Raw genomic sequence first — 27,582 nt, forward strand, 5'->3', positions numbered from 1 at the left:
AACAACACTTCTACAGGAAGAAGAAGAAAAAGTGTGTGGAAATTTATTGAAGTTAAGTTGGGATAAGTGACATACCATATTTAATAGGAAAAGGTGGTGTTCAGAACAATTGTATATGTTCATTAAGCGAAGTCTTAAAGGATTGTGCTAGGCCATGAAAAACTTGAATATGGTATCATATTCAACTAATACTGTACCACTATTTCTTTGATGTCTTACTCTGCCATTTAAATTATATAAAGCTATTTATTGAATTTATAGAGCTGCCTGTCTTAAGCATCATCAACCTAAGTTGCTTACACACAATGATAGAAGCAGATTACTTTTCTGGCCTTCTGGTCTTCCTATCCAGGGTTTCTTTTCCAACTTGAGTCCAGTCTGCTGTTCAAACTCATAGTATTTCCTTCACTGAGTTTGGATTTTACTTCTTCACTCTTCTAATGTATTCACTATTAATCTTCTTGATTTTAGTATGCTTCACTAATGCTTCAATCTGAGGGACGCCCAGGTATTTGTAGGAAACTTCTTCATCTAGATTTTTGATGTTACTCCTATATAGTATGTTGATTCCTTCAGTTTTTACTATTTTTCCTGTGTTGATTATAAGAGTGACACATTTGTCCAGTGCAAATTTAAAATAGAATTTCATTCTGAATTGTATATATTATTTACTGGAGAGACAAAGTTTTCTCTGAGAGGCTGATATTATGAGCAGTATCTCCAGTACTGTATCCTGGAGATTACAATGCTTACTTCACTTCACCAACTTCTTGTCCAATTAATGGAATAACACAGTTGGAAGGGACCTTGGAGGTCTTCTAGTCCAAGCAGGAAACCCTATAACATTTCAGACAAATGGTTATCCAATCTCTTCTTTAAAAATCTCCAGTGTTGGAGCATCCACGACTTCCAGAGGCAACTTGTTCACCTTTGGCGTTACATGGACACTGTAACCTTTTCCTAAGCAAGTGGTCTGAGATTTTGCTGTCAAAAGTCAAAGAGTCAAAGATGAATGTTGCCTTCTAAGTGACACGAAAAGGATATCTCTGTATTCCATGTTTTACTTGAATGCTGTTTATGAGGCCACCAAAAGGATTACAGAGGCTCTGAAAATCCTCTAAATCAGGATCTTGGCCCAAGCTCGTATTTACACACAAGAGACTTCAGCCTGGATCTAAAATACAGTTGAGAAATAGTTACATAATCATGAGCATCTGCTCCTCCTCCCCCCCCCCCATTTTTTTTTTTTTTTTTCTTGAGGAACTGCTTTCTCTTTCCCATATTTCAGGAAAAGGCTATTGTAGAACTGAGGCAAAGTTCAAAAGCATTTGTGATGGGGCCCTGGGATTGTTTAGATCTCTCAGGCTGGAATCCTCTTCGTTGCCTTTGGAAGAAGTCCCTATAAAACAGTGGGTCTTCCTTCAAAGGAGACATACATAAGAAAGTGTGTAAATATCCCTTGCAGTGTGAGTCTATGACAGTAAAATTAATTGAATTAATTTTAATTTAATTATTTTTTTTAAAACAATCAAGTAAAAATAATTATCTCTGGCTACTTTCCCCTTTTATTTTGGCACACACAACAATTCCTATTCAGGCTTGACCTGGCTGAATTCATACATGGATATGTGATTCAGTGTAATTTTACCTCTCTTCTTCCTTCTTTGTTGTTGTTGTTGTTGTTGTTGTTGTATTTTAATTAGCTTGTGTTACTGTTCCCTTTAGTAGAACTACACTTAGCGTTACACTGCTTCATTGCTATGCTGGATACCTGAGGAGGTGTTAAAATAATTAAGGTGAACTGCGTGCTTCCTCCAGAAGCATGCACAAGGATTTGCATCTGCACAGGGGAATTGAGTGATCAGAAACAGATGTGACCACGTGGAACATTTCACCCAAATTTATTAAAATCATTATTTACCTGTAATGTATAAGCTGGGCTTTAGTTGCGCTAGTTTGTTGCCAGTACATACTGCCAGTAATCTGCCAAAAAAGCAGCTTGCTGGCAAAATTGCTGAAATGGTTAGCTTATGCTTACAGAAAACATTACAACAACCCTGATTCGTTTTTTTTTTTAAAAAAAAAAATTCTAACAGAAAATGAAGCCTTTGATGCTGGAGAAGCTGGATTGTGTTATCGAAAGACGCTGTAGGGTTTATTTGAATTGGGTATGCCTTACAAGAAATATGAATATCTATTTGTAATGTGATATGTAATCATTGAAGACAGCTATTGTTTTCAGTGTCTCCCTCTTGAGTGGGATCACATGGTTTTTGCTTGAATTTAAAATAAGCCCTGCTTGCGTACATATCCTGTCAAAGTCAATATGCCCGGAGTGCTGGTTGGTCAGATCCATGAATACAGAAAATGATAAAAAAAGGTAAAGTATCTGACATTGAAGTGTAGTTATTAATTTATAAAAGCCGGACTGCCATTTAGGAAAAACTTACCCATGGCACAAACTTAAGTTTTTCATCCGAGTATCATTTCAGTAATGGCAGGCTTAAATACTGGAGACCGTGGGGAAACATAATATTACGATAATGTTCTTTGGTGCGGTTTGGAGGGGTTTAGGAAACATTTGGAAGTATTTTTCTCATAAAGTCACTTAACTATTGAAGTGTTACGATAGCATTCCCTTCTGCATTGTATATTTACCGAAGGAGTCCATTTAAGAGGGATACTGATTTATTTTTTTTAAATATCTTGATTAGAAGGAATTCCTTCAACTACCAAATTGCATGCTTTTAGTGGTGGCTCTTTAATAATAGGACACAGGAAAGAACAGAAGACCTAGGTGATTTAAAAGTGAATTGTCATTCCCACTCCCACCCCTCCCCAAAAATGCTTCCAGTTCCAGTTCTTCTCCATTTTTTTTTCTATTTAGCTACTTTAAATGAAATCAGTATTTTTTAAAAAAAAATCAGCTTTGCAAAGCTGAGTTTTGAGCTGTTGTGGCAAACGTTCAAATATTGGTATGCATATTTACAGATTTAACTGCCATTTTCCCCTGGAGGACGAAAGATGAAAGCTTAAAATCTTTACCCCCCCCCCCAGTTCATCACAGTGTTTTCAGTTAGTATACACAAACTGATGTATTCTGAAAACGTTTCAGATGTCGTCACAAAATAAGCTTTGTGTGGTATTGTTTTCTATCATTTGGTTTGCGTCAACTGAGTCCTACATTTTTAATGAGGAAGTAAGTCCTGCCTATCCAAATGGATCCCAACTTTCTTGAGCTAATAAATCATTTGATGAAGATGCTAAAGATGGTTATGCAAACAGGCAGCTACAAGTTTCCTCAGTTTTAGTGTTTAACAGATTAACAGATAATCAGAGTTGGAAGGGACCTTGTAGGTCATCTAGTCCACCACCCCCGCCCAAGCAGGAGACCCTACACCATTTCTGACAGATGGCAGTCCAGTCTCTTCTTGAAAGTTTCAAGTGATGGCGCTCCCACAACTTCCGAGGGTAAGCTGTTCCATTGGTTGATTGTTCTCACTGTCAGAAAGTTTCTCCTTATTTCCAGGTTAAATCTCTCCTTGTTCATCCATTATTCCTTGTCTGGCCTACAGGCACTTTAGAAAACAGCTTGACCCCCTTCCTCCCTGTGGCAGCCCCTCAAATATTGGAAGACTGCTATCATGTCTCCCCTGGTCCTTCTCTTTACTAGACTAGTCAAGCCCAGTTTCTGTAACCGTTCATTGTATGTTTTAGCCTCCAGTCCCCTAATCATCCTGGTTGCTCTTCTCTGTACTTTTTCTAGAGTCTCAACATCTTTTTTATAATGTGGTGAACAAAACTGGATGCAGTACTCTAGGTGTGGTCTTACTAAGGCTTTATAGAGTGGTATTAATACCTCCCTTGATCTTAATTTTATCCCTCTGTTAATACAATTTAGGATTGCATTAGCTTTTTTGGCAGCTGCTGCACACTGCTGGCTCATATTTAGCTGGTTGTCCACTAAGACTCCAAGTGTAGTGATCTATTTTCTTGCCACGTCATAGGAATGCTGGTGGAACAAAGATCACAAATTCTCTATGTTAACATACGCAGGGACCTACTGCTTCTAAATTTGCAATAGTTCATTTGACGGAATTCTTGTAACCCCATCCTGTCTATCTCAATAAATCTTACTAAACAGAACTATGTGAGAATCATACCTGGAAAAGGACAGCTTTTGGTTCTAGGTATCTGCTAGAGAGCCAGACAATAACTAGTTACTGAGCACCAGATTACCTGAATGTCATCCCCAGCCTCAAAATTTTCTTGCTATTCCTGCTTTGTTTGTTTGATTTTTCCTAAGCAAATAATTATGCATAATTAGTCTTGGAAATAACAATGAAGCAAAAGATTGCTGCTTTATTTTATGCCTTCCTGTTATTTAATTAAAAGAGTTTTATTACCTTGAAAACTCAGGTAGATAAGAAACCGGGCAACTATCATGTAATCTGCAACTCTTACACTGCAAAAACATAAGGACTACACAACTCGATCAGGACAAAGCAATAGATGCAATCTACATAGACTTCTGTAAAGCCTTTGATTCAGTGGTACACGACAAACTACTCCTAAAACTAAAATCTTATGGTATCTCTGGACAACTGCATAACTGGATAGAAGCATTCCTGTCAAACAGACAACAAATGGTCAAAATACGGAGCATCCTATCAAATTCTGTACCTGTCAATAGTGGTGTCCTCCAAGGCAGTGTTCTAGGACCAACTCTTTTCATACTCTACATAAATGACCTCTGTGATCATATCAAGAGCAACTGCGTTCTCTTCGCTGATGATGTAAAGCTATTCAACACCACAGACAATACTGCTACCCTTCAAAAAGACCTTGACTATGTATCAGAATGGTCAAACAAATGGCAACTTCAAATCTCAACAAATAAATGCTCTGTCTTACATATTGGCAAAAAAAAAAATAGAAAATAAAATACAGGCTGAATAGTCAAGACCTTTTTGATGATCCAAACTCTGTCAAGGATCTTGGAATACTCATCTCTAATGATCTGTGCTAGAGCCCACTGTAACTACATAGCCAAAAAGGCGTTAAGAGTTGTTAACCTAATCTTACGTAGGTTTTTCTCTGGTAATATTACACTAATAACTAGAGCATACAAAACATTTGCTAGACCAATACTCGAATACAGCTCATCGTCTGGAATCCACATTACATATCTGATATTAATACAGTTGAGAAGTCCAGAAACATTTCACAAGAAGAGTTCTCCACTCCTCTACTCATTGCAGAATACCTTATGCCACCAGACTTGAAATTCTAGACCTAGAAAACCTAGAACTACGCCGCCTTCAGTCCGATCTAAGTATAGTACATAAAATCATACATTGCAGTGTCCCACCTGTCAATGAATACTTCAGCTTCAACCATAACAATACAAGAGCACACAATAGATACAAACTCAAGGTAAACCACACCAAACTTGATTGCAGGAAATACGACTTCAGCAACAGTGGTCAATGTCTGGAATACTCTACCCGACTCTGTAGTTTCTTCCCCAAACCCCAAAAACTTTAACCTTATTCTGTCTACTATTGACCTCACCTCTTTCCTAAGAGGTCTGTAGGAGGCGTGCATAAGCGCAACAATGTGCCTACCGTCCCTGTCCTATTGTTTCTTTTATTTTTTTTATTTTTCTTATATGTATCCATGTATTCATAACTATGTTTTTACTTATACCTATTATCTTGTAAGCAATTGACAAATAAAGATCAATAAATAAATAAAAATAAAACTCCCAAGGAAGATTTAGGAACACTGGTGGCATTAGGCTTTATTGCTGAACTTCAGACTTGATGTAGGGCAGTTATAGGAGCTGATCTTGAATGGTTGTCTGGGAAAAGTTTGAACCCTCTGAACCTGAGGAAACGGACAGGGTTCTTGTAGCTGTTAGTTAGAAGATAATAGCAGAAAGTCATTGCCATGTTGCTACCAAGAAAATAATATGGTTTTGTCCATGAAATAACAAGAAATAAGCTCAACCTGAAGAAGGATTTATTGCATTCCTTTATACTTGTGGTAATGCTTAATAATTGTGCCACTTCATTCAATCTGAACTAATGTCAAGATATTTGGTTTTACCTACACATTGCATACTATCAAGGACATACTTCTTTAGCTTTAGATAAGAGCATTTATTTTAACATTATATTGCACTTATTTATTTACCCATCCCTACCAATGTCAAAATCATATTCATTGCAATATACATATTTCATAAAATCAAAATGTGTTCACCTAACTGTTTGAGTTCAACAAATATGCATCCCCACACACATGCTATTGACAGGTGTAAAAAAAAAGTATCAAAAGAACACATAAAAGCTTTAAAGTAGCCCCAATTGAAATAGCTTATGGAAGCTTTTTGTTGGTGTTCAGTGATACATATGTCATGTAACCAGTTGGTATTAAGTCATAATAAATAAACATGGTTTTGGTAGAAGGATGTGAATCTAGGAAAGCAACAAGAATAATGATAAAAGGAACAGGAAGCTTGATTCTGTGAGGTTTGTGGAGATTTCTGATAGTAGCTTCAGCCTTCTTTGCATAATTCTGAGGCAAATGTAGTTTTCAACTATCTTATTTCCTCACTGTGTGTTCTCCAGAAAAGGAGCCAAATGAATCTTATGTTCAGAAACCTTATCAGATGAACAAAACAAAGCATCTCAGTTTCACAGGCCACATTGAGCAGCTTTAAAGGGAGAGAGAGAGAGAGAAAGTTTCTTACTAGAATGTGGAACTTTTAAGTCCACCCACAAAAAGATTTCAGACAGATTACACGGTAGACTACTGCATGTTCTTCTCCTCTTTCCATTGAAGTAAAGGAGATTACAACATCCCTCAACATCATAGTAGCATCCCTGGACGCCGTAAAAGAAAGAATATCCAACCTTGAAAAAAAGGACACAACGCAAAAACCTGAACATCCAATAGCTACTAACCACATCTCTACCAATCAACCACAATCCAATCCACAACCCAATCCACAAATAAACACAACCCAGACAAATATTGATATCCCACTTTCATCAGAGAAGCCGTTGAGCGTGAACGGAAACGCCCAAACGCCATCTTATTTGGTCTAGAAGACATCAATGTCAATGATGACATCACAACTGTCCGAAACATCATCAGAAATTATCAAGCATCAACCATCTCCGCTGATGAAATACTTGACATTTCCCGCATTGACCGAGAGCTCAAAAATAGAGATGGCTCTGTGGCCCCACGCTTGTGCAGGGTCATTTGCAAAATGAATCAAGCAAACGTAAATTCATTTATACTATAAACTCACTCGCCAAAACCAACACCATCCATAAGAACCTCCGTTGCCGCCCTGACCTAACCATACAGCAACGTGCCCGCTCCCGCACTCCGCATCGAACTCAAAAACCGTCTAGATAATGGAGAGAAGGACCTGTACATTGACTACCATGCTGACTGTATCAAAAGTAAAACCACTCAACCCAATACTCAGCTTTTACCCTCAACCACAACCCTACCTCAACCCATCCACCATCACCCAAGACTAGGCACGCACGCCCCCAACTACCTCAATTCCAACTACTGCCAGCCTTAAATGCAAACTACTCAATGCAAGAAGCCTCGTGAATAAAATACCTGAATTTCTCTTCCTCCTAAATATGGCTAACTTCGACATTATATTTGTCTGTGAAACATGGCTCAATGCATCTCTCCCCGACTCCATTACCACAGTAAGAGACTATCATGTTTACAGATCAGATCGTGAAAATCGTCGAGGAGGTGGAGTTGCTATATTCTATAAAAATCCTTACATCTAAAAATATCCAAGTTACCCAGGAGTTTGCCCTTCCTGAAACCATCATCTGTGAACTATCCTCAAATATCACAATTCGATTCTTACTATGTTACAGAGCACCTGATTATGACATCGAACATGTAAACAAGCTAAATACATTACTAACATGGGCTGCATCCTGCCCATACCCTTTTATCCTTCTTGGTGATTTCAATCTACCTCATATTAACTGGACCCTAAATGATTGTACAACTGAAATCATACACACAACCTTCTACAATGCTATTACAAATCTGGGACTGGAACAACTAGTAACCAACAACACTAGACTAAACAACTGCCTCGATCTCATCTTCTGCAACAGTTTGAACCTAATCTACGGAATACAATCTAAAGAACCCTTTTCCAGTAGTGACCACAATATGATCGACTTTTGTCTCAACATACATCCACACAAAATCACCACAATGATGTAATCCCCTATTGTAACTTCAAAAAGACAACTATGATCTTATAGACAACGATCTCTCATCCCTTGATTGGCAATCTCTATTCACTGGATGCAATACTGTTGAAGACCATTATAACATATTTTTACTTGAAGTCAAAAGAGTCATCAAACTATATGTACCAACAACAACTCCCAAAACAAAACAAAAAGCAGATTACCCATATCAATAAGGAAACTTCAATCCAAAAAGAGATCACTCTGGGAAAAACAAATCTGGTCACGCTGCCAATTTCAAAAACCGATACAAAAATCTATGCCACCAGATAAAGACCGAATGCACCAATTATCACATTAAACAAGAGGAAAACCTTCTAAGCACCAATTCCACCCGCGCTTTTTACAATTTTGTAAACAACAAACTAAAAGACTCAAGGTCCATCCCTCCCTTGATAGGACCTGATGGTAAAGACTGCAACGACGACACCATTAAAGCCAACATCTTTAACACATTCTTCGCTCAGTATTTGTAAACAGCAATGGATCATGCCCAATATTTCCTAGCCGTACCACAGATAACAACAATGATCTAATACATATCGATTTCACAGAAGACAATGTTGAAAAAGCAATACGCAACCTAAAACCATCTCTATCTATTGGACCGGACGGAATATGTGCCTACTTCTTAAGAAAGCTATCCTCTGCCATAGCCAAACCTCTAAGCATAATCTTTGAAAAATCTTTCAGAACCAGCTCCTTGCCTAACCTATGGTCACAAGCCACAGTCATCCCCATCTTCAAAAAGGGAGACCCAAGCCTAGTTGAAAACTACAGGCCAATCTCCTTATGCTGCGTCACCTGTAAAGTCATGGAATCAATTATTAACCAATCCATCATCCTTCACTTAGAGACAAATAACCTACTCTCCAATAAACAATTTGGTTTCAGGAAAAACTATCCTGTAATCTGCAACTCTTACACTGCAAAAACATATGGACGACACAACTCGACCAGGGCAAAACAATAGACGCAATCTACATAGACTTCTGTAAAGCCTTTGATTCAGTGGTACACGACAAACTACTCCTAAAAATAAAATCCTATGGTATCTCTGGACAACTGAATAACTGGATAGAAGCATTCCTGTCAAACAGACAACAAATGGTCAAAATCGGGAGCGTCCTATCAAATCCAGTACCTGTCAATAGTGGTGTTCCCCAAGGCAGTGTTCTAGGACCAACTCTCTTCATACTCTACATAAACGACCTCTGTGATCATATTAAGAGCAATTGTGTACTCTTCGCTGATGACGTAAAGCTGTTCAATACCACAGACAATACTGCTACCCTTCAAAAAGATCTTGACTATGTATCCGAATGGTCAAACAAATGGCAACTTCAAATCTCAACAAATAAATGCTCTGTCTTACATATTGGCAAAAAAAATCAGAAAATAAAATACAAGCTGAATAGTCAAGATCTTGTTGATGACCCAAGCTCTGTAAAGGACCTTGGAATACTCACCTCTAATGATCTAAGTGCTAGAGCACACTGCAACTACATAGCCAAAAAGGCATTAAGAGTTGTTAACCTAATCCTACGTAGCTTTTTCTCTGGTAATATCACACTACTAACCAGAGCATACAAAACATTTGCTAGACCAATACTCGAATACAGTTCATCAGTCTGGAATCCACACTACGTATCTGATATTAGCACAATTGAGAAAGTCCAGAAATATTTCACAAGAAGAGTTCTCCACTCCTCTACTCGCTGTAGAATACCTTATGCCACCAGACTTGAAATTCTAGAACTAGAAAACCTTGAATTACGCCTGCCTTCGGTCTGACTTAAGCATGGTATACAAAATCATACATTGCAATGTCCTACCTGTCAATGAATACTTCAGCTTCAACCATAACAACACAAGAGCACACAATAGATACAAACTCAAAGTAAACCGCACCAAACTTGATTGCAGGAAATACGACTTCAGCAATAGAGTGGTCAATGTCTGGAATACTTACCCGACTCTGTAGTTTCTTCCCCAAACCCCAAAAACTTTAACCTTAGACTGTCTACTATTGACCTCACCCCTTCCTAAGAGGTCTGTAGGGGCGTGCATAAGCGCACCAACGTGCCTACCGTCCCTATCCTATTGTTTCTCCTATTCTTTTATTTTTCTTATATGTAACCATTTCATGTATTCACAACTATGTATACATTTATACTTATTATCTTGTAAACAATTGGCAAATCAAATAAATAAATAAATAAATAAATAAATAAATAAGATGCATACAAGGAAGATGTTCAAAGTGTAGTGATCAAGATTGGGAAGAGGAGTGTGAGGTGCAGGAAGTGCCAAAGTTTTGAAGTTCAGGAAGTGCCAAGGAAAATGGCCAAGATTTTGAATCCTAAATCCAGAAAAATGAATGTTCCCCCAAGGCAAAACTTTAGACAAAGCATTCTAAAATGAAAGAGGCTCCTCTTTATGTGCAATATTTTAATATATCTTTTGAGATGTTTTCTGCTCTGTCTTTCCAGGTGTGTACTTATCTGTTTTTAGTTACCTATTTAAATAAATTTTATTTTTAAACTTTTTTTCCTAATGGAACCAAACTTCTATATTATGATTATCATTTCCTTTTCCTGCAGTGTTACCTTTACTTTCTATACTTCGCTCTTTTCATTTTATTCTTTATTCATGTACTGATTGTCAGTATTGATTTTTTTCTTCTTCATAAAATACTATCTGGTAAGAGATAGACATCTTAGATTGATTAACCTGAATTAACCTGAACTGTAATTGGGCAAACTATGCACCAAAAGAATATAGGAAAGGATGTGGCACACAATGTATTTTTTTTTTTCATTTTATCAGTCAATACAAGTATTCCTTTATGGTTTCAGACACTCAGGTGCCTATATCCAACATTTAGTTTAAACTCTCTGACTTATTGGAAAGAAACCTAAGTAACATCAATTGTCCCTGAAGACAATTCCATCCATTCTGACATGTCTCTTATGTTGTTCCCAGGTCTTCCTGAAGACAACTTTAAAAATTTCCACTCATCAGTATAATAGTTGGATCTCTGTCCAGATGACAATCAAAGCAGACCCTGATTGACCATTCCTCTGTTTCTTCTCTTTCCATTTGTGTAGGCTGGCCACTTTGGGTGTGTCTCTCAATGCTTGCCTTTTCATTTTGGATACTGTTCTATCTTCACTAATAACCACATTTGTTTTGTTTTCCTGGACATTAGACATTTTGGGACTAGCAATTTTTTTTCTAAGACATGTAGTCATGTGTTCTTGTAATCATGTAGCTCAACATCATACGACTACACGAACATACAGCAGTAATCCCAGTTGCCATCATCATTAAGGAAAAGCCGCATGCAAATCCTTTCTCCTTCCTCTCCTTTATTGTACCATGGCTGCTTGGGTGTTGCAATGATTAAAGCAAAGGGAATTGGTTATTCTTTCAATTCTAATTTCTACTAGGGGTTAATGGAAGCTTTGAAGTAAAGAAGAACTGATGATTCAGCTTCAATGAAGCAAAGGAATAGTCACAGAAACTTTGTAATTTCATTCCATGCTTTCATTGCAACTTAAATATTGGACAGGGCCAGCTTTGCAGTACTGTGTGCGGTGCGGTGGTGTGGAAAAGCAAGGAGACTATGCTTCACACAGCCTGCAAAAACCAAAAGGATGCCCACTGAGAGATGTAATGGTTAAATGGAGCAATGAACTTCTACAGTAGATCTGGTGAAAAGGTAAACAAGAAAAATTCTGGACTATCCTTGGACCAACCACAACTGCTTTTTTTTTTTTAAAAAAAAAGAAAGATGGCAGCTACCAAGCAATAGAGAAGGTAGGATCCCATCAACCCAGGATGAAATGGCTCCCCAGGGGATTGACCAGTTCTTGAAAGAGAAGGGCCTTGGCAGGCACTGTAGCCAATTGGAGCTTCCATTTTCTATAGAAAGAAAGTAGGAGGTAGTACAAACCATCTGCTCAGAATGGCATGAGAATGAAAGGGCGCAGTCTACATTCAGAGTGGGCTTGGCAAGTCATCTTAGTTAGAACCACCTTAACCACTTAAAACTCAACATGGCATATAGACGGAGGAAAAAAAAAACACGAGTGACTTTCTATAAACAATTTGTCATTTTTAATCCTTCTAAGGCACATAATTTTTTATTTTTTTTTAAATGTTACTCTGTCAAAGATCTCTACTTGAACATTTATTTCAAATGTTTTTTTTCCCAAGGAAATAACCAACAAAGACATACGGTATTGGGAAATTGCACTTTCTTTGTTTCAGAGCAGGTCCAGCTTCTTTGAGTCAATTTGTATCAAGTTAATTAATGTATTTTTTTTCCCCTATCTCTTACATGCATATTTTGTTTATGAAAATCACTTTCCCAACTACTATGCAGCCAGTAGATTCTTCTTTGACAGTTTGATCTAACCTAAAGCAGCCTTATAATCAGGGCTTCGAATGTGTGTGCGGGGGTGGGGGGAGGGGTTGACAATGCCATCACTATCTTTCCATTCTTCTTTTGATGGTGTTTTTAATAAAATAGTGTGTAACTTGACTGTTGGTGCCAATGAATAATGCTGATTCTCATAAATAATTTTTCATTAGACCACATGAGGTATTGTGAATAAACATGTAGGAACAATATAATGACATCTTATGCATAAACAGTATAAGCTTCACATCTCTGTTGCAAATTAATGTGTGTAGGTATGTTGGCGCAACTGTTTTAGTATCGTGAATGCATATTCTACAAGCTACAAAGAATGGCAAATCTGGCATATTAAATGTCAAACGTTCAGGCTGACATTTATAGTGACTTTTAGCATGTTAAGAGATTTCTATTATGTACTCAAGAATTAGTTATTTTGCTGTAGTGTTTCAACAAAGCATTTACAGTCAAATGCACCAAGCTGACAGATTACTTATATTTTTTTTATTATATCTGAGGTACTCATAAGGCTTTTTGAACAATATTTTTAACCAGAAATTTTATATCCCCAAGAATCTAATTTAGATACCTGGGTAAAATATTTTTCTTGTGCTTGTAATAGATTTTTTTTTTGCTACTAAATCAGTGAACTGGGTATTATTAAGAGTGCAGTTCATAATTGGCCAAGAAAGTATTTTCCCTGGCCATGATTTGTTTATGTGGTAAATGAAATGGTGCTTAATCTGATGGAAAAGAACAAAAGTTAACTGGAAAGAGAACATTTTGGTGCCTCAAATACCACATCGTCTAATGCTGTTTTAACATTTATGCTATTTTTGTTGTCATTATAAATGGAGTTTAGTGGTAATAGTCAGCCATCTTTATTAAGGATATTTTTTCATGCAGATGGAAGAACTGTCTAAATCTAAAGGCCATTCTTAGCAATAATGTGTTATCAAATCAGGTCCTAAGAGGATTAATTTTTTAAAATAAAAACATGAAGCTGCAATGGCATGAAAAAGACTTATGTCAATAGAGTGTACTTTTTAATGTGTCATATTGTTAACCATCATATTCTACATTTAATTAGAAACAGCTCTGGATATATATATATCCAGAGATATAAGTAACCAGGAATATACTTTGCCCTTTCTGCACTTGTCCACTCCAAATTTCATATCACTGATTTTGAGTATTGAATATTACTATCATTCTATACACAAAAATGTGAAATCCACAGCTGCCAGTTCTTTAGCAGGTGTTGGCTTTCGTGTGCATTGAGTTCTTTCACAGAACCTAGGATGGTGTGATGTATTGGTGTAGTGTATGTACAGATCCAAGCAGTGTGGCCTTTGCAACTGACAGGTGGAAAATTTGTCTATCTGCAGATTTTCTACGCGCCGTACCAAGATGTTGCTGGTACGGCCCCGGATTATTATGATTTGTCACACAATCACTCATATGTTTAGACTGGATTTGTCATTTTTAGCCACCTGTCGAATCCTTCCCAACAACTTGGGAGAGTCACATATTGTTGTTTAATAATATTAAAGATATTGTTGCATGATGTAAGCTGTTCCAAGTAAGGCTGTCTTTTGCCATTGACTGGTAGTGATTTTATCAGTGCGGATGGTTTTCAATTGGTGCTCCAGTTGTTTTGGAATTGCACCCAAGACGCCTAATACTATGGGTGCTAACTTTGCTTTCTTCTGTCACAGCCATTCTACTTCTATTTGTGGGGTCTTTGTAATTTGTGATCTTCTCTAGTACTTTCTCTTATGTTCTGCTGTCTTCAGGTGCTGCCACATTTACTATCCAGACTTTTTTGTCTTTCTTATTGACAATTATTACCATTTGTTATTATTGGCAGTTATTAATACATTTTATCCTGCCTTTTAATGTATAACGGAAGGTGGCGAATGTACCTAATACACCTTCCTCTACCTATTTTCCCCAAACAACAATGCTTTGAGATGGATTGGGCTGAGAGAGAATGACTAGCCCAAAGGCACCCAGTCTACTTTCATGATTAAAGGAGCCCTAGAACTCAGTATCCTAAATGAATTGTGTGGTCATTAAGCAAACCTGGCTTCCCCCATTGACTTTGCTTGTCAGAAGCTGGCTGCAGAGGATGATCATGTGATCCCAGGACAGTGTAACTGTCATGAGCCACAGTGGTGCAGTGCAGAGGTGGTATTCAGGTTCTGACCAGTTCTGGAGAACAGGTAGGGGAAATTTTGAGTAGTTTGGAGAACCAGCAAATGCCACCTCTGACTGGCCCCACCCCGATCTATTCTCTGCCTCTCGAGTCCCAGCTGATCGGCTGGGTCATCTTTTGTTGCCTTGCACAGGAGAATGGAGCTGGAAAACAGGTTAGTGGGGCGGGAATGGAGATTTTGCAGTATCCTTCCCATGCCACGCCCACCAAGCCACGTCCACCAAGCCACACCCACAGAACCTGTAGGAAAAAGAATTTGAATCCCACCATTGGCACAGTGGTTAGAGTACAATACTGCAGGCTACTTCTGCTGCCTGTCGACTGCCTGCAATTTGGCAGTTCGAATCTCACCAGGCTCAAGTTTTACTCAGCCTTCCATCCTTCCGAGGTGGGTAAAATGTGGACCCAATTAGTTGGGGGGCAATATGCTGACTCTGTAAACCACTTAGAGAAGGTTGTAAAGCACTGTAAAGCGGTATATAAGTTTGTGCTATTGCTATAAATAGACGCCAGTTGACAAGGGCCTGAATTTTGAACATGTGACCATGACCATGGGAATGCTGCAATGGTTGTAAGTATGAGTACCAGTCCTAAGTCACTTTTTTCAGTGTCGTCACTTCAAGCAGTCACTAAACTTCTCTTGGAAAGAGTACCTGCTTCATTTCAAATGTCAATTCTATGCATAGAGAAGTCCAGCAGTAAGAACTAACTACACTCCCCGCCCCCACCTGTCAATTTTCACTCTGGTAAGAAAAGTGGAAGAGTTTCTGGCATGTGTCCCATAGTCTCAGGAGCTGTGAGTGACCACTGCCAATCGGTTCTCCATTCCTTTTTTAAATTTACATGTTCTGTCCCTTGAATGCAATACATAATTTATGCATATTTTAATATTTTATAAATTATGTAACATAATTGTTACACTATTATGTTGATATCAATATTTAGTTTATTTTAAACCCAATTACAAATAAAAATGAACAAAACTAAGAAAAGGCCAAATACTATAAAGAGCACATTGATTGGGCGTTGATTCACTCAGGCTCAACATGTTTATTTGGCCACAACAGGTATTTGTTTGCCATGTACTATGTTTAGATACCACAGTTATCTAGCAATGGGAACAGAAACACAAATGACTTCTGTCTTTCTCCTCCGTTTTAATCTAACATCAAACATTACAGCAGAATCTGAGGTGGGAAAATGAACATCGCATTGCTTCTTTTGAAGCTGCTTTCTGATAACATTGAACCAGTTCCAGGTAGTCTGTTGATATCAGATTGCTGATTGGTAGGATGTGAATTTTCAGTCTGATACTTTCCGTAAGTTTTGGAGCCAGTGATAGACTTTAACTTTCAGCCTTTTCCAGTTTCCAAATGAATGTACATTGGGGAGGAAGTGGCATTGTGACAAGTTTCATAACTGACTTACACAGCTTTATTTGAAAATCAGTTTAATCTCTAGGTATATTTGTACTTGTGCCCCGATTTGTGTTATCTGCTTGTCTACAAGCAAACAGCCAAGGTAAATGAACCCCAATGACTCTCTGGTTCAACCTGAAACTACGTAGGTTCCCTTCTATTGGATGTTTGTATTTTTCAATAAAAACTACTGGGCTTCCCCTTACGTCAATGGAAATCTCCAAAACAGTTTCAGTTCTGACCTTCAAATTAATGAAGCTAGTATTGCCACCAAAATTCACTTTTCCCCAGCTTTAGGTTATTTAGCCAACACAGTGATTATCTGTATAGACAGTCCTCAACTTATGACCATTTGTTTAACCACTGTTCCAAACTGCAGCGTGACTTAAAACTGTTTTTCACACAACCATTGCAACATCCCCATGGTCACGTGATCAAAATTCGGACGCTTGGCAACTGGTATGCATTTATGACAGTTGCAGTGTCCCGGGGGCATGTGACCACCTTTTGCAACCTCCTGATAAGCAAAACCAATGAGGAAGCTAGGCTCACTTAACAACCATGCTTCTAACTGAACAATTGCTGTGAGTCACTTAAGAACTGTGGCAGGACAAAGGGACATATAATGGGACAAAGTTTACTCAGCAACTGTCTTGTTTAGCAATGGAAATTTTGGGCTCGGTTGTGTTCGTAAGTCAAAGTCTATCTGTGATGTTACATTTTTCCTCACCCTTTCAGTGGCATAAACCTGCTGTCAATCGGTAACATGTTGGAGCCAGCAGCACCTTTGCTGCTTTTTGAAAGCTTGCACAAAATGGCTGGTAGGTGGATCAGGTCTATTCATAACAATGCCTGCCATCTTCAGCCTGGTGATCCAGAGTGATCCTTTTTTTTTTTTCCAGAAAGGTATCAGGTGAAATGCTTCCCTATTCTGTCCTACCCTACCCTACCCTATCCAGAGATACCTTTGCCTGATATCTCTTCCTCTTCCTGCCTGCTTTTGACTCTTTTATAGGCACACACTTCCAAACAAAGAACAGGGCTAAAACTACTTCCCGATTCTACTTTCTAAGAATGCTTACAGGGTTGGTGTGATGCTTAGAAGCATGCTCATAAATAAAGATGATCCTATCATCTGATGGTTTGTTTTGCAGTCAGCCTATTTAGAATTTTTCCATTAACTAGAGCAGAGCTCCCTATTGGTAATGGTGGAGTGAGTCTACATAGTTAGAGCTACCAGGCTGCCTAACTGTAGCCTTGGTTGTAGGTTTGCTTCTGGGTTCAGTCCCATTGCTTGGGACCAGGCTTTCTGAGGGACCTCCTCATCCGTCATTAGACCTGGCAAAGAAGTCATGCTTTGGGTAGCATCAACTAGGGTTCTACCTTGGATAGGCTCCAGGACACATAAGGTGGGCATCACCTGTATGATGCCCACCTTATAAAATATCCTTCCCTTCTCAAAATTAGATTGTCTCTATCCCTTTTGACAGTTCAGAAGACCCTCAAGAACTAGCCATGTCATTAGACTCCCAGGGAACCAGAGATTTGCTTAGATGGCCCCATTATTGAGGTGAACATTTTTAATCCTTTCTTCACCTAGGAGTTCCTGTATGTTTTTTCACACTCTTTATTTCTTAATGTATTTTTAAAATACATTTTGTTAATATTTATTGCTTTTATATCTGTAGGTTTTATCCAAATGTGTGTTGTCCAGAGTCACTTTTGATGAGATGAGCAGCTATGCAAATTTGATAAATAAGTAAATATGCAATTTCTTGTGATATGGTGAAGCTATGAGGAAACCACAGAAGTAGTAACCAGGAAATAGATTGTTATATCATTTCTGTAATGTTGACCATAGAGATTATAGTGTGTATAAATTATGGTTGACTTATTTTGTGTCCAGGGAATATGAAAGATGCAAAGATTACGTTGCTTAGCGAAAACACAACCATTTAATCCCACTTGCACTTAAATACCTTCCAAGAATATTTATTTGGTATTTTTGTGAGTCTCTGCATCCATGCTTTTTATATTTTAATATTTCCACTATTACCCAGAGGTATGGAGAACTACTGGGTGCCAAACACTGCCAAATTAAAGTGAATAATACTTATTTCTAACTCTATCATGAAATAAATCTTGTTCTAAATATCATTCAGTGAAATGGCATTCCAAAATAGCTTCTTAAAAAACTGTCAAGGTGATTAATATTATGTGTGCAATGCAAGTAGATAGCGGACTCCTTGTTGCACAGTGGAAAAGATATTTTCTACTTGCTTTCATTGAGATATTGGGAACATCTTATCTAATAACTGAAAATTCTAGTATGACAGAATGGATTTATGAGGACTAATATCTTGGAAAATATCAAGAGGTAACGTACTGCATAACTGGGTGCAAGAGCCAGGGTAAAAAAACTAAAAGATTGCACCCAAACCTTGTAACTCAAAATCAGTAAAGAGGTAACTATACTAGTTGATTTTGGGGAGGAGGGGTATTGGCAAAAAAAAACAACCTACTATAACAACAGAAATCCAAGAATTGTATGGCAGAGCTTTCTTTTCACATACATTTTCTTGAATCTCAAGCCCCTTTAGAAACCATGCCCCTAGGGAGGAACATTTTCTATACAGATATTTGCAGGTGGAGGAAAAGAAGGGAAATAAACATATTTTAGAAAAATAAAAGTATTTTAGTCATAGGAAAGAAACACGACTAGATTATTTCCCTAGTGGTTGTTTAAAAGAGGCTTAAAATGACATTCCATATGCTTTAATACAGAAGGCCCTGCATTTAATTTCTGGGATTTCCTTTTTAAAAAGAAACAGTTTGGCTGTTGCTGGGTGGGGAAGAATGTCTGAGTGGTCCATGAGGCATTGGAGAGCCTGGGGGGTCGGGGCAGCTGTTATGTGGAGGAAGGTCTGTCAGTGGCCTTGCATGAGTGTGATGAGCCTGCGAAGTGGCTGCTGCGTGGGAGTGTGGGAGCAACTTTCAAGATGACTTCTGACCTTCCCTGTCAGCTTCCTTATTGAGCTTGCTTGGGGAAAGCTGGCATGGAAGGTTGCAAATAGTGATCATGTGACCACAGGACACTGTAGCCATACTAAGTATGAGCCAGTTGCCAAGCACCTAGATTGTGATCATGTGACTGCACGGGTGTATGTGTGTGTGTGATGGCCAGAACTATGAGGACTGGTTGTTAAGTCTCCTTTTTGAGCACCCTTATATGTTTGAAGAATGGCTGAACACATCGTCTAACATCGCTGCGATCGGAGCCCGACACAAGGATTACCTATAATGAGTATTATTAGTTGTTGCTCTATCAGTAAATAAAAACTTATTAATGACCTGTGAAAACCAGTGGGATGCTACCCATAGTGTATTGCTTTAATTGCTTGCTATCTAACCACTTAGCAATCCAGACCTTCCTGAAAAGAAATAATAATTCAGAACTACCCTTGTCTTGAAGATAGATTTTGGTGGTTTCATCCATTTGTCTCCATTATTATCCCTCTGACAAACACTTGCATAAACTTTTATAATACTGGGGTTATTTTTTTTTAAAAAAAATATTATATTCAAAAGTTTTGAGCTGTGTTTAAAATGGATGGCTTTTGCAAGAAGGATAATTTTATTTATTTGTTTGTAACAGGTTTATGCCAAAAAACACACTCCCCCACACTAAAGAAGGCCTCAATGCTAAAGGAATTGGAGATACATCTTTGCTTACGGAGATGCCCTTTCAAGAACAGAAGTGTGAAACTTCAAATATCATCAAAATCAACAATTTAGACCAAAGACCTGGACGCCAAAAAGTAGAGTCTAGATTTGGTTGCCCCTGGCCAGAGAGACAGCATCTTTGTCAAGGAGAAGAGAGCCAATGTGCCACTCCTCTTGGTCACAATGTAGGCAGTTTGAAATATCAGCAGAGGCCTTTGCACATTGTTTGGCCTCACAGATGGTGAGTGTAATGTCAACACTGAAATGTTATGCCTAATAGAATTTGACTTCGGAAACAGTGCTATTTTCGTCTGGTGATGAAGAATTTAGAATTTTCTTTTAATATTCATACTAACAGAAGAGAATATCCTTAGGTCAGGCTTGAATTGTGGAGTCCTTGGTCTCTCTGAGCTGGATTGTTTGCTTGCAGGCATTTTTTTATCCGACTAGGTTACATCATCAGTGTTAGTGAGTGTGGTGTTTGCTCCCTGTTATATACAGGAGCTTGTCTTGTTGGTAAGGATCTTGATAGTTCCTTGAGTATTGTTTTCTGCTTGTTTTTCTGGTGTTAATCATTGCTTATCTAAACCCATAGAGATAAATTACATTTACACATCATACAAAAGAGACAATAAAAAAGCTAAGAAGGAAACACAAAGAACTCATCCTCTTGAGCAACCAACACTTATATTAGCGGACAAATAATCAAATCAGACAATCAATAGCCTGATCAAGGAGCTACCAAAGAGATAACCACACCCTCACCAACACTTGCAAGCTTTTGTATATAACAGGGAGCAAACCCCACACTCCATAGCACTGATGATGTTATCTAAATGGGTAATAATATGTCTGCAAACAACCAAGCTCAGAGAGCACCAAGGACTCCAGAATTCAATAATTGGTTACAGAATGAAGTGCTGAAAATCACTGTTTTTTAAAAACAACAGGGAGGGAGTTGAGCATCCATATATGGACAAGAAACATGGGATGACACTAAAAATATGAAAACTGCTGAAAATCCTGCTTGAAAGCAGCTCTGTCCACTAATAATGTTTAATATGCAGTGCTATTTTGAAAAAAATCTTAATTATCTTAACGTGACTGACTAGGTGTTAATATTCAAGACCATACTATGCTATTTGCATCTTCGTTTTAAAATCTATCTTTCCTACAATATTTTTTTTTTTTTAGAAATCAGCATATGCTTATATGTAGGCTTAGAGGGAATGGAATAGGCTATAAGAAAGCTGCTGCTTTTCAAGCTGTTGACCTGATCGCCAAATCTTTTCTAAACTGAAGTAAATCTACCCACCCACATAATTACTACAAATATATAAACTTTAGTTTGACTCCTACCATAAATTAGGATTTAAAGAGGTAAAATGTCCTGATAATCTTCCGGTATTGGGCACGAACGTTTTAATCTAGTATTTTTCCCCCCTCACAGTTCATTTAATCTGCATGTGGCCTGATTAGAGTTCACTTCATCCACAGATTATACTGTGTTTATTTTTGAGATGCCCGGTCGATCAGTAGGTCAGATTTTTCTGAGAGCAACGGTTTGCAGGTGAAGCCATAAGAGCACCACACCGACGAGGCAAATCGCCTTTGCGGGGGATTTGACTTCCAACACATTAAAACTCCAGAAGCTTTCCCAGATGATCTGCAGCATCTGGTACCTAAAGGGATTTTCATATTTGACTCCAAATGTCTGAACATAAAAATTTAGGGATTGGAAGTGGATGCGGAATCCATCTTTGGATTTGTTTAATCAACTTCACACTTCTCACATTATTTTTCTCAGTGAGCTACATTTATTTTTAGTCAAATTTAATTGCCATCAGCTCAACAAAAAATGCTGTGTTCTGATAGGCTGTTTTACAATGTGGCATGTTTGTGACATGTATTGATTGCCATTCCATTAGTGATTAGGAATGTGAAGTTCATAAATCTAATACTGGGGCTGCTAGTTTGTTGAATTTTCTTCTTCTTCTGACAAACGGCTATATTAAGATACATGCTGAAACTTTTATAGATTGTGGGGTTTCCTTTAAAATACTGATCTTTTGGGGGGAGGGAGAGTTGTTTTCCCCCTAGGTATTATTAAAAATAAATAAATTGCAGGGTAAACGAAAAGGAAAATATATCCCCCTAATTACTATGCCTTTTGCATAAAGGAGCACAAAGCTAAATTAATGAAAGGAGCAATATTCGGTGAAATGATTCCTTTTCTTTCTCTATATTTTTGAGTCCTTGTTTTGTTTAATTTAATTTTGTTGCCTAAAGTTAGTTGCTTAAAGAGATGCAGGCTTCTGTCTGCATGCATCCTTATTGTTAGAGCTAAATTATTTTTAATTTGGAGAAAGAAGAGAAGCCACATCAGCAAGATCAAATGCCAAAATATAAAAGTAACACATTCACCCTTACGGGTAATATAGTAGAACATTGGAAACTTGGAGGTTGCCAGACACACAGCTAACATTAGGGCTAATTTTGAAAATCTAGCGTGCAGTCAATTTTACTGATGCCTGGGGACATACAAGGTAGAAGCTGACAAGAGAACTAATTTTGTTTGGGTTATTTACTGCTATGCATCATCCAGGGTTCCCGCCTGACACACGGCTATATGAAGGGGAATATTATCACATACTAAAAATTTATGTTGACATTCGATATTTGTTCAATATGTCAGCAGTATTACTTTCATAATCAAAAGAGTGAGGAGAACAGAGAGGGGGGAAAAGGCACTTTATGCTCATATAGATATATCTTTTTAATAACCGTCTATAAGGTTAATATAGTTTACCTTTGAGAGTATACAATGAAAACAAGCAGGGTGAGCTGGGAAAATGACAGAAAGCATCAACCGGGGCTGTTTGTTTGCCATTACCTAAGCGAGCCATGTCAGCTCTCTGGCCCGCATCTGATAGCTATTTGTTGTACAGAGAGCACAGCATAAAAAAAGGGGTGGGGGAGAGAAAAAAAATACCAAACTCTTAATACTATTGTGTGCCCATAACCATCTGTCACTGCTCGCCTGGAGATGAGAGGAAGATTACGAGGAATAAACACTGAGCGGCTGAGCATTGGTAAAGCCTTCAGGCAAAAAACTCTTGTGGGGACATCAAAGACATTCTAATTCCGAGGCAGTCAAGGATTACAGTGTGTAACCTGTGCTGACAACAGATAAATGACTGGCAATATTGTGCCAGAGCTGTTGGGTCCTGCGTGGAGTCCTGATGGTGATGGCGATGGTGATGATGATGATGTTATCTTGCGGAATGGACTCTGCTGGGATAATTTTATGATAAAACACTCTCCTCCCCCCCCCCAAATGCCACTGGGTCTAGGCAGACATTGACTAGCTACAGGGGTAGCAATCAGTTTCCTCAAAATTTACTGTTCTAAGCCCATTAGAATTCCAGTGCAGCCAGGCTTTGCGATGAAAATCCAAATCGCCAGTATTTCCACGTCAGAAAAGAAGCACGTATGCAAATGGTTGGAGGGCTTCCACTCTCAGCATTTAGTGTTGGGATATTCCAGCAAAATGATTTATGTAAATATGCTCATAAAAATGCAATTACCCCTTCCCTCTTCCCCTCTCTCGCTCTCTTTTTAAAAATGATAAATATGAAATAGCAAATTAAAAAAAAATTTAGTTCAACCTGTTAGTCATGAGAAGATAATGCCAGCAGAGAAACCTGCACCGCACAGGTAAATACAATAGGCTCTGCTGTTGCAATGAGATGCACATACACACACACATGCACCCGCATACATCATTCACCGCATTAGCAGCTAACAATTTTCTGCGCCTTATTCAGGCATTAGCAGATTGAAATATTCCCTTCTGAGGCCCTGAAATGATCTCATTAAACAAACACCAGGTTTTGGTGATTGATGTAATAAGGAGGATGTGGAGTTGCTGGGTAAAAGTATTGTCAAAGAGTGCTGCTACTCTTTCAAGATGCTAGACATTCTCACTGCAGCCATTTCCCTGCACAAGAATACTAGTACGATTTGAAAAACTTAAAAGCGGGTGATATATAAATGTATTTATTTATTTAGTATTCTGAGCTTTCTGCTCACCTACGTCTATTTGTCTCGCGCGATGAAACAATACCTCACTGTGATGTTCTGCACCAGAATCCCCAAATGTTTCTCTCCTTGTTTTGTTGGAAACGAATGGCCTGATCCTTTGGCCTCTTGCGCCAGCAAGAGTCTATAGAGAATCAAAAGCTTTTTTTATCTGCCAGAGCAACACTGTATCTTGTGGCTTTGCTTCACTGTTGAGACCGAGCCAAAGGCACAGCCAGCTCAAGATATTTTGGCCGCTTGAGGTGAAGGACAAGGCATTGCTTCCCCCATTCCACATGCAGATGTCATTTAGGCTTCAACTGAATTGTGCTTCAACATTTGCATCCAGGCAATATTCATCGTTGCATTTTGGTACAGGGGTGCAATGCAGGCTGGAAAATATCCAGAACTTTCCTCCAATTCTGCACCATTCCCCATCCTACAGCTTTTACTAGACAAAGGAGCTGCCCTCCCTCAATGCTACCTCACTTAGTAGGCCTCAGCCAAAGGCAAGCTAAAGTGCAACAGTAGTTAGCTGTGATACTACAAAACCTAGGTTTCTGAGATTCTGACTATACAGTCGAATATTATAGATTCCTCCCTGCTCCTGTTACAGAGTTCACTGTGTTTCAGACCAGTTTTCAGACTTCCCAGATATCTGCCTTAGGAATTCTAGGGAATGTAAGTCTTATTGATCTATGATCCAATTTCAGTGCTGCTTATGCACTGGAGGGCTGCTGCCTGGTCGGACCAGTTCGGGCAAACCGGTAGTTGTGATCACTGCCCACCCGCCCCTGCGCTATCCTTTCCATATATAGCTAACTTTCTAGCTCGTTTCCCCCGCCCATGCTGCCCAGCTGTGTTCCATGCGGCGCCCGCTGTACTCACCGGAGCTGCCTGAGTTGATTAGCTGCCTGTTTGAAGCTCCGTTTCAGCCCCAAAGTGGCATGAGCACACTCACAACCAGCCATCCAGTTGTTAACGTAAGTACAGCCCACCTCTGTGCTTATGCAATGCTAATACCTTGATATGCCAACCCTTACGCTATTGGTAAAAGGAACGAATGAATCTGTCAATTCCATTTTCTCTTTTTCGTTTCTCTAGTTGAAATTTACTTTGTCATGATTCTGCATCAGCTTGACAATGTGTTAAAGAGCGGCTTGCACAAAAATTCATAGGTATTTTTCCTGATGTATACATAAGCTTTCACAGCCATTTTTGCAAGCAATTTTCACAAATGCATTGCATTTTTATTATTTTCATATTTTATGTGCATTTGTATTTATTCATCTTATACTGCACTGCAAAACTCAGTAAAATGCAAATCTTAAAACTATATTGAATTTCAATTCAGCTATTGGTTTGTATCTGCAGAATTAGAATTCATTAATTTCTACATATGATTTTAAAAAAAAAGAATTTTAAAAATCCTTCAAGTTTACATTCTGGCTATATTATAGGGTGATATTTTCTTTCTGAAAACAAAGTTTGGTATACAACTATGTATTATAGCTGATCATACGGTGGTAAAATGTTATAAAATAAATAAGTGTATATAGTTAGTGCACGTGTGCGTGTTAGTGTGTTTGTGTATGTATATATATAAAACTTTTATTCTGTTTAAAAAATATTAATAAACAGAACAAGAACCCTAAATCTATTTATGCAGTTTTATAGATGGCATCTAAGGATGAGAGTTAATGAATTCTTCAAACTACCAAAAAACTCCTAATTAACTTGAGGCAGTGTGACCTGTTTCTTGTATCAAAATCTAAGTCTTTTATTTTTGGATGACAATAATACTTTACAATACATGCTCACATAACTCAGGCAAAAAGCTGTACTTTTATTCTGAACAATTGTCAAGAAGCAGAACTTGACAATATTATGTCGAGATTCATATAGATATCCTGTGGGCAAGAAAGGGAGGCAGGTTAAATCACAGCAGAAAAATATGTGTATGATGATGAAATATATAGAACTTTTTCCTGTTGGAGCCAAATTCCAACATCATAAATTAATTGAAATCAGAATTATGGGCAAAAACTTAATATGTTTATAGCAAAGAATCAAAAAAAAGCACAGGCTTCCTAGGTAACTGAATAAAGGATGACAAACAAATAATACTGGTATCTTATTTGAGATAATGGTTGTTTTTTTTTTTCCTTTTGTCAGACCATGTTAGAAAATTGTTAAGATGTCACAAGCAAGTTAAAGTGCACTGCATTATAAAGAAGTCTTTTTTGCATTTTTTTTTGCCAGGATTAAGTTTGACACATACTGTATATCCCAAATAGTTTTTAGACAATCTTTTTGTTGAGATAAACTGCTAAACAATCATCTTCTTCCACCATCTTATTCAAATGCCACACCTTTGTATTTAATTTGCATGGTGTGATTTGCCCCCCCCCCCCCCCCCCAAAAAAAAAGATTGCATAATGGTAGGTGAAATGTCAAATCTATTAGTTTTTGTAGTTATTACAATCTGATCTGGCACACTGATAGATAACTATGTGGGTAATTGGTAATAAAAACTTCATACTGATATAACAGTGTTAAGCATAAACTTATTTTAAATGGGAACTTTAAAAATAAAAGTGCAAGATGCCTCTTTGCCTAACTCTAGATAATCTTTTAAAAACAAGGTTTTGTTTGTAAGAGACATTTTCTTTGAACAATAAAATAGAGTATTTCTCTATTTGATTATATAATGGAAAGTCTTAATAAGAAAATTGAAACTATAATTTGATAAAACTATAGTTATGGAGACAAATAGGGCTTTACAAACCTGGATATTTTAGCAGAACAATTGAGTTGGCAGGAATGGTTGCTGCCTGGATCCAATTAGCTTTTCTTGATGGTGTGAATTAAGGAAAAAATAGTGGATGAGGGTGGGAGACAGAGAATGAGAGATGGCTTGAAAGGGCTGGTCAGCACTGATACATTTATCATAGCAGCACAAAAACAGGCACTAAGCACCAGATCTATGGAGGTAAAGGTGTCCCACACTTGACAGGGCCCATGATGCAGACTAGGCAGAGAAGCCTCAGCGATAGTGCAATACATAGTGTCAGGGTGTAAGATGGAGATAGAAACAGCATACTGTACGCTGAATAGCATAACCAAGTAATTGGCATTGTGTACAGGAACATATGCACAGCATATGGATCAGACCTTTCCAAGTCCAGATGGGAGATTCCACAGAAGATCTGGAAAATAATAAGGCTAAGATCTTGTGGGACTTCCAGATCCAGATGGACAGGCAAATATTGGCCAATCCAACAGACACTGTGGTAGTAGAAAAAGATCAGAAGACAATGATAGATGCAGTGGTGCCAAGTGACATCAAAATCAGGAAAAAGGAGTATGAGAAGTAAAGAAGTAACAGGGCCTGAAGGAAGAACT

General features: G+C 38.1%; 1 protein-coding gene across 3 annotated transcripts in view; it reads left to right on the forward strand.

Moving 5' to 3' along the window:
• QTMAN (queuosine-tRNA mannosyltransferase) overlaps positions 1–27,582 on the forward strand; it is a 270,156-nt gene that overhangs the window by 198,920 nt on the left and 43,654 nt on the right. For 2 of the 3 annotated variants that reach the window (XM_026673512.2, XM_087950076.1), the window contains exon 5: positions 20,030–20,338. The exons of the other annotated variant lie outside the window; for it this stretch is intronic. In XM_026673512.2, the coding sequence (XP_026529297.2) occupies positions 20,030–20,338 (309 nt within the window). The remainder of the gene's footprint in view (positions 1–20,029; positions 20,339–27,582) is intronic. 3 annotated transcript variants of the gene reach the window in all.

Source organism: Notechis scutatus, chromosome 1 (assembly GCF_049901735.1).
Source record: "Notechis scutatus isolate UNSWTSFEM ecotype Mainland chromosome 1, rNotScu1.2, whole genome shotgun sequence".
In the NCBI taxonomy this organism is placed as follows: Eukaryota; Metazoa; Chordata; class Lepidosauria; order Squamata; family Elapidae; genus Notechis; species Notechis scutatus.